Consider the following 7,397-nt stretch of genomic DNA (forward strand, 5'->3'; position numbering starts at 1 on the left):
TATTAACTTTACATCCTATACTAATTACAACTTAAAAATAAAGCGAGACGATGTCTTCTTCCGTCGCCCAAAAGTCGAACTGACTCAAGGAGACCCGTGCACCTGCAGTTGCATCTATAGTACCAAAATTGGCCACCTCAGCCAGGTTTTCATTCTTCGCACTTGGCTCCACAATGCTGCAGTATACTGGAGACGGCGCAGAATCCAAAGATGAACATCCAACGCCTTCGGGGAAATGTGGTGAAAGATGTTCCTCCACACAAGCCAACGGGAAAGCATAGGACTCTTCTTGGCGTGTCTGTAGCTGGGATTGCTGGGAACCCGTGTCCGGTGCAGAAGCGCGCCGAACTAGTCGTGGCAGCACTCGCTGACATGTCGAAACCGGCACAGGCTCCTGAGATGGACTTGTCGAGACCCGCTTGCTGGGAGGACTCGGCCAGCCACAATCAGCAACTTTTCTCTTCATTGGACATGTCCTCTTAGGCTCTGTTTCCGTCGGAAAACAGTACTCCAACATTTCTACTGTGGAAGAAAAAAAACATGAGAACAATGCTAAGTGAAAACACTAAGTTTAGTAAACTATTTCATTAGCGGGGCAACTTACTTTCAGATTCCAGGTCCTCATTGGCTTTCCGCAGTCTCTCAGCGTCCCAGTATTTGTCGCGCTTCATCGACTTTTGTAGAAGCGTCGAGACCTCCGCTAGCAGGTCCGGAACAGACAACTGAAACAAACACAAGAATTATTAGAAAATCAAAAATACAAAAAAAATAAGACAACAAAAAACAAATAGACACTTACAGTACTCTGCACACCGGCCTCTTTCGCCAAATTTTCTAGAGCTTCGTTCATAGCTGCTCTTCTCTCCTTCTCATACGACGCATTGAGAGCTCGTTTTTCATACTGTAACAAATATAGAAAATCACATTAAGTATAATATATACACATATTAATAAAGATTAAAAATAAAATAGTCAAAACTTACTAAAGTAAGAGAAACTAAAATAGTGAAAACTTACTAAAGTAAGTGTTACGCGTTTGAATTATATCAGAAGACATTTTTCAAAGAAATTGAACTATCGATTATGATCTGCAACTGAAACTGTCTGTCTGACACGTCAGAGAGAAATGTGTGCAAATTTATGATTACGATTGTATTTATAGAAGCTATTTACCCCCACCACTCGTCCTCATATAGCCACGCCCCTAACTCTCAAATGTTATACCTATTCGATTTTGGGCCAATTGACACCATCGCATATTATATGTGTTACCATAGAATATATAATACTACAAGTACAGAAGGCCCACTGCTTTGATGTTCACGAAATGCCGCCTTTTTAAATGCCTACAAAATCTAACAAAGAAACGAGCCGCACGTGCGCAGCGTCGGACGATAGGGTTGCCTATTGATTAAAACGAATTAATACTCGGATAAAAATAAATATACTATTATATTCAAGTCTTGGGTAGATAGGTACTTTCTAGGTATATATACAGTACCTATCTATTATATTATTGTTTAAGTCCCAACATCACAAGCCTTATTGAAATTTTCCGTGGGACTTAATCAATAGTAAGTCTGTGTAAGATTGTCCTATTTTATTCGTGATATCCATTTAACTAAGCTTTATTAGCCATTCCACACGCGGACATCGCATATGAACCTTAAGAAAGACTCGCGACATAAAGTAACAATAGAAATTGCGAACGTGCGTTCCGCGGGAACGCGCGCCACTCCTGATTACTTGTACTTGTAGCGCGACGATAGAATCGCGGAAGTGAGCCGCCCCTGGTGTTACAGAAATACAGGCTAATCCCACTATCATAAAAAAAAGTTACTGAACTTATTAGTTTTATGGCGAAGGTTAGGCCATTAGGGTATTGTAGTAAAACTCCAGGTTGTATGTACAGAAGGGAATGAATTTTTATTTACAAAACGCTTGTTTATATACAATTTTGAATCAAGAGAGAAAGAGATAATATTTACATGAAAGAAAGAGATAGAAAAGGGTATCCCGCGCATGCGCGCAGGGAACGGTGCGCCGGCGCGCCAGTGGCGCCTCTGCGCATGCGTGACAGATCGCGGGTCGCGAATAAAATAAAACCGATTGACCTCCGGGCGCGAATCCTTTTCGCCGCCGGCTGCCGTGGAGTGCGCATCGCGTCGTCGCGCGCCGTGCCTCGCTCCGCTGCGTGTTTCTCCGCTGAAGATGAAGACACGACGAGGATGCTGCAGGCTCCGATGAATGTCTTGTCCTTGTCAGGACGATGATAAACTGTCCTTTTCAGGGCAATCCAAAAAATGCTCTTCTCAGAGCAACTTCAAAACTGTTCTTCTCAGAGCAAACTTCAATGTTTCACAATCGATAACTAACATCACTGTTCTTGTCAGAACAGTACTGTTTCAAGGACTGCACTACACATGTCAATCTATGTATATTATGTGTATCCCCACAGTTTTATTATAGTTTTGAAGGAAGTTTCTTGTTTTCAACTTCCGATGCAAAACCGACGGAGTGTTATATAATAATAACTTTTAGGCTTGACAAGTCTGTCTGCCTACCTGTGGCAATGAATAACTATTAATAATAACTAAATTATGCAACTTTCCCTTTTTATCTCGCCCAATAGCATCGCGTTATCGCTGCAAGCTACGCCCCCACCCGTTATCAACAGTGGAGGTAATCTGCGCTTGCACATTCTTCTGATAACAAAATAATAATAAGAAGCTACCTGCCAAATATCAAAGTAATTGCACTAATACTTATAAAATACCCGCGCATATATAATACTCAAAAGATATACCAAATAATCGCTCCTAAAGGAAAAAAAGTGCGTCCCCCCTCTAACTTTTGAACCATATGTTTAAAAAATATGAAAAAAATCACAAAAGTAGAACTTTATAAAGAATTTCTAGGAAAATTGTTTTGAACTTGATATTTAGGTTCATTATTCTAAGTAGATATTTCCATTCAAAGTAGTATTTTGATAAAGATTCGCATGACAACTATCTCGATCAAATCCCAAATATCGTCACTACTTTGAAAAAATCTAGTATCTCACGCTGCTCCTCAAAGTTAAAACGCAGTAAGTCTATATGCATTCCATACATACTTACTACAATTTTCTTTTCATTGACAGACGAAGATACAAGTTTTTTTAAAAGTAGTGGCGATATGTGCCATTTTAACGTTTTGAGGTACTTATATTCTAATTGTTTTGATTTTAATTGTCATCTAAGGGACTATCTACACACAGGCGAGGCGACGCACGTCGTAAGACGCGGAACGGACGCCAGCGACGCGCCGCCCGAGTGTAATTTAAAAAAAACCGCGTCTTACGACGTGCGTCGCCTGAGTGTGGGTTGCCGCTTATGGGTCGGTAAGGACAGGAGTTGGATAAATTACAAAAATAATAAAAGCATTTACCTGTTTTAAAATTTTTTTAATAGCAAGATTCACAATTAACATACCTCACATAATTATGTATCTGGGGGCACGGGAGTGTACTGAACTGTACCCTATTATTTAGGAAACTATTACCTACCCTAAATGATTCCCTCCAAACAAACAGTCAGCTAGTTTAGTCTTAATGTTAAAATAAACCTTATAATATTTAAATAAAACAATACAAGGGCCGTCCATGTCACACTATTTATATGAGCGATAGGGATGCACTGATGCGATAAATTTTATCGAACTAAATAGTGAAGAACTAAACAGGTGAAGATTTAAGAGATTGAATCAAAAAAATATGTAAATGAAACATAGTTTATTCACTAAATAATAAAATCATCCTTAACTATTAACTTTACATCCTATACTAATTACAACTTAAAAATAAAGCGAGACGATGTCTTCTTCCGTCGCCCAAAAGTCGAACTGACTCAAGGAGACCCGTGCACCTGCAGTTGCATCTATAGTACCAAAATTGGCCACCTCAGCCAGGTTTTCATTCTTCGCACTTGGCTCCACAATGCTGCAGTATACTGGAGACGGCGCAGAATCCAAAGATGAACATCCAACGCCTTCGGGGAAATGTGGTGAAAGATGTTCCTCCACACAAGCCAACGGGAAAGCATAGGACTCTTCTTGGCGTGTCTGTAGCTGGGATTGCTGGGAACCCGTGTCCGGTGCAGAAGCGCGCCGAACTAGTCGTGGCAGCACTCGCTGACATGTCGAAACCGGCACAGGCTCCTGAGATGGACTTGTCGAGACCCGCTTGCTGGGAGGACTCGGCCAGCCACAATCAGCAACTTTTCTCTTCATTGGACATGTCCTCTTAGGCTCTGTTTCCGTCGGAAAACAGTACTCCAACATTTCTACTGTGGAAGAAAAAAAACATGAGAACAATGCTAAGTGAAAACACTAAGTTTAGTAAACTATTTCATTAGCGGGGCAACTTACTTTCAGATTCCAGGTCCTCATTGGCTTTCCGCAGTCTCTCAGCGTCCCAGTATTTGTCGCGCTTCATCGACTTTTGTAGAAGCGTCGAGACCTCCGCTAGCAGGTCCGGAACAGACAACTGAAACAAACACAAGAATTATTAGAAAATCAAAAATACAAAAAAAATAAGACAACAAAAAACAAATAGACACTTACAGTACTCTGCACACCGGCCTCTTTCGCCAAATTTTCTAGAGCTTCGTTCATAGCAGCTCTTCTCTCCTTCTCATACGACGCATTGAGAGCTCGTTTTTCATACTGTAACAAATATAGAAAATCACATTAAGTATAATATATACACATATTAATAATGATTAAAAATAAAATAGTGAAAACTTACTAAAGTAAGAGAAACTCGACCTCTTCCTGCGGGTCTTCCCCGCTTACGGGGCACTGTGTTACGCGTTTGAATTATATCAGAAGACATTTTTCAAAGAAATTGAACTATCGATTATGATCTGCAACTGAAACTGTCTGTCTGACACGTCAGAGAGAAATGTGTGCAAATTTATGATTACGATTGTATTTATAGAAGCTATTTACCCCCACCACTCGTCCTCATATAGCCACGCTCGTAACATCAAGTCACATCCCCCCTTCTGGGGGATGGAACTGCGCCTTTCCATCTTTTGTGAAGATTTTTGGCGGCTTGGTGTCGCCGCCCGTGACTACGGGCGGGTCATTAGTTGCCATCTAGGCTTGGCTTCTTATGTGGAGTGTCCGCCTGGTGGTGGAGCGGGTGTTCCGCCTCCGGGTGGTGCTCCTTCAACTGCTGTCTTCTTTTTGGTCTTCCTTTATGGTCATCAGTGTTCTTGGTAGCTGTCGGATTCTTCTGCTGCTGCGGTCGTCCGGTGGGCGCGCGTGCAGGGGCGCTATGCCCTGTAGGTGTTGGTGGCACGAGTGGTCGGCGCGGTCGAACATTCGGTCGGTCAGGCTTCCGACGAAGTCGTCCAGTCTTTTCCACTTTAGGCCGGCTTGAATGGAGTCGTTTCGCACGTAGCGTGGGGCTCTGACGATGGTGCGTAGGGCCTGGTTCTCCTGCGCACGCAGTCTCTTTTTGTTGGTTTCGGAGACCATGGAGAACCACGCTGGAGCTGCGTGCGTCAGGCGGGACCGGATGTATGTTTTATAGATCCCCAGCTTCGTGCGACGAGGGAGGCTGCTGGCTAGGACTGGACGCAGGAGAGTACGCGCCGTCTTGGCACGTTTCACCACGTCATCCACATGCGGCTTCATGCTTAGCTTCCTGTCGATGGTTATCCCCAGGTACTTGACTTGGGGGCTCCATTGGACTTCCTCTCCCAGGAGGCGGAGAGGTGGTGGTAGTTGAGTGGCACCGGTGATGATGGCTTGGGTCTTCCCCACGTTGACTGACATCCTCCATTTTGCCAGCCAAGGGGGAAGCGCATCTAGGGACCTCTGTAGTTTGACGGCAGCGTGGCGCGGGTTCATGGACGCGGTGTAGAGTGCCGCGTCATCCGCATACAGTCCCAGTTCTGTGTCGCCTGTGACTGGGAGGTCGTCCGTGTATACTGAGTAGCACGTTGGAGAGAGGACACTGCCCTGTGGCACGCCCGCGAGGATCGTGCGCTCTCCTGAGGTGGCTGCTTCGACCTGGACATGGAACCGGCGGTTCGTCAGGAATGATGCCACCTGACGATTTGCCGGGGTACTTGGGTCTTCGACAGCTTGTATAGCAACCCCTCGTGCCATACTCTGTCGAAGGCCTTTTCCATGTCCAGGCAGACGGCTGCGGTGTGACGGCGCCTATTCATGGTCTCCCCCATGAAGTTGAGCACCCTGGTGAGCTGCAGTGTAGTGCTGTGGCCGCTTCGGAAGCCGAATTGTTCTGGCCTGATCTCCAGGTGTGGGAGGAGCTTGCCCAGGAGGAGTCGCTCGAACACCTTGGAGAGGGTGCTGAGCAGTGTGATGGGCCTGTAGTTCTCCGGTCTTCTTCTGTCCTTGTTGGGTTTCGGGATCATGATCACCCGGCCAAGTTTCCACTCGGACGGGTAGTGGCCCGAGCGCAGGATTCCGTTGAAGAGGCCAGTCACCGCCACTATGGATCTTAGCGGCAGGTGACTTAGCGCTGCGTTCGGGATCTGGTCCGGGCCCGGGGCTTTCCTTGGGTTGCAGCGTCTTAGGAGGCGCTGCACTTGGCCAGGTGAGAAGAAGATCGGGTCCTCTTCTGGTGCTGGTGGCTGCTCTAGGAACCTCTCCAGGTGTTCCTCGACTTGTTGGTGGTGAGCTGGGTCTTGGCTGGGGTTGGGCCGGAACTGGTTTGCCAGGTGGTCCGCGAAGAGCTGGGCCCTGTCTTCCGCCTTGTACCTGGGCTGGCCTTGGGGGTCGGTGAGAGGGCGAACCGAGTCTCGCGTCATGCCTAGTTGGCGGCAGAGGCGGTGGATGGAGGGGGTGTCTCCTTCCAGCGACGCGATGTGGTTCTCCCAACTCTCGGTGTCGTGGTTGAGCAGCTCTTTTTGGACCTTCCTGACTAGGTCGTTTAGTGCTGCCTTTGTGGTTGGACATCTGGTGATCTGCCATCTGCGTCTCAGCTCGTGCTTCTGCTTGATGATGTCCAGGATACGTTGCGGTAGGAGGGTGCGTCTCCCCCCGCTCTGGACCGTGGTGGAGGCTTCGCGAAGCGCGTCCTGGATGCAGGTGGTGATGGTGGTTGTTGCTGCCTCGACGCCCTCTGCTGTGGAAACTGCCATGATGCGGGTGTTCTTCTCCATGGTCGTCTGGTAAGTTTCCCAGCAGGTTCTCGTCTTTGGTCGCGTGGAGAGCACTTTGACCGGTAGCTCCTCCAGGGTTAGGAGAACCGGCCTGTGGTCGGATGGCAGGTCGACCAGCGCTTTCTGCTCCATGGTGGCGGAGATGTCCTTGTGGACCACGAAGTCGATGACGTCTGCCGTCCCGTACCGATCGTCGTAGTGGGTCGGCTCTTCGGGTCC

The 7,397-nt window shown here is 46.6% G+C and overlaps 2 protein-coding genes across 2 annotated transcripts; both read right to left on the minus strand.

Annotated features, from left to right (window-relative positions):
- LOC125232772 lies at positions 1 to 2,425 on the minus strand. Its single transcript, XM_048138554.1, has 4 exons — positions 2,402 to 2,425; positions 800 to 901; positions 605 to 722; positions 1 to 522 (listed from the first exon to the last, which is right to left on the minus strand). Exons 1-4 carry the CDS (start codon positions 2,423 to 2,425, stop codon positions 32 to 34), a joined length of 735 nt encoding a protein of 244 aa, XP_047994511.1. The 3' UTR covers positions 1 to 31.
- A 1,378-nt stretch (positions 2,426 to 3,803) lies between these two features.
- On the minus strand, positions 3,804 to 4,909 carry LOC125232349. Its single transcript, XM_048137977.1, has 4 exons — positions 4,787 to 4,909; positions 4,603 to 4,704; positions 4,408 to 4,525; positions 3,804 to 4,325 (listed from the first exon to the last, which is right to left on the minus strand). Exons 1-4 carry the CDS (start codon positions 4,871 to 4,873, stop codon positions 3,835 to 3,837), a joined length of 798 nt encoding a protein of 265 aa, XP_047993934.1. The 5' UTR covers positions 4,874 to 4,909; the 3' UTR covers positions 3,804 to 3,834.
- Positions 4,910 to 7,397: the final 2,488 nt, after the last annotated feature.

Source organism: Leguminivora glycinivorella, chromosome 13 (genome assembly GCF_023078275.1).
Source record: "Leguminivora glycinivorella isolate SPB_JAAS2020 chromosome 13, LegGlyc_1.1, whole genome shotgun sequence".
Lineage (NCBI taxonomy): Eukaryota > Metazoa > Arthropoda > Insecta > Lepidoptera > Tortricidae > Leguminivora > Leguminivora glycinivorella.

What these genes read in the sequence shown, in the direction of transcription:
- LOC125232772 (XM_048138554.1), bottom strand. Translation starts at nt 2,425, where the DNA reads ATGTGTAGTGCAGTCCTTGAAACA. An exon ending in GTAGTGCAGTCCTTGAAACA is followed by an intron (nt 902 to 2,401) that starts GTACTGTTCTGA and finishes TATTTGTTACAG; the next exon opens with TATGAAAAACGAGCTCTCAA. An exon ending in AGGCCGGTGTGCAGAGTACT is followed by an intron (nt 723 to 799) that starts GTAAGTGTCTAT and finishes TGTTTGTTTCAG; the next exon opens with TTGTCTGTTCCGGACCTGCT.
- LOC125232349 (XM_048137977.1), bottom strand. Translation starts at nt 4,873, where the DNA reads ATGTCTTCTGATATAATTCAAACGCGTAACACAGTGCCCCGTAAGCGG. An exon ending in GTCGAGTTTCTCTTACTTTA is followed by an intron (nt 4,705 to 4,786) that starts GTAAGTTTTCAC and finishes TATTTGTTACAG; the next exon opens with TATGAAAAACGAGCTCTCAA. An exon ending in TGAGGACCTGGAATCTGAAA is followed by an intron (nt 4,326 to 4,407) that starts GTAAGTTGCCCC and finishes TTTCTTCCACAG; the next exon opens with TAGAAATGTTGGAGTACTGT.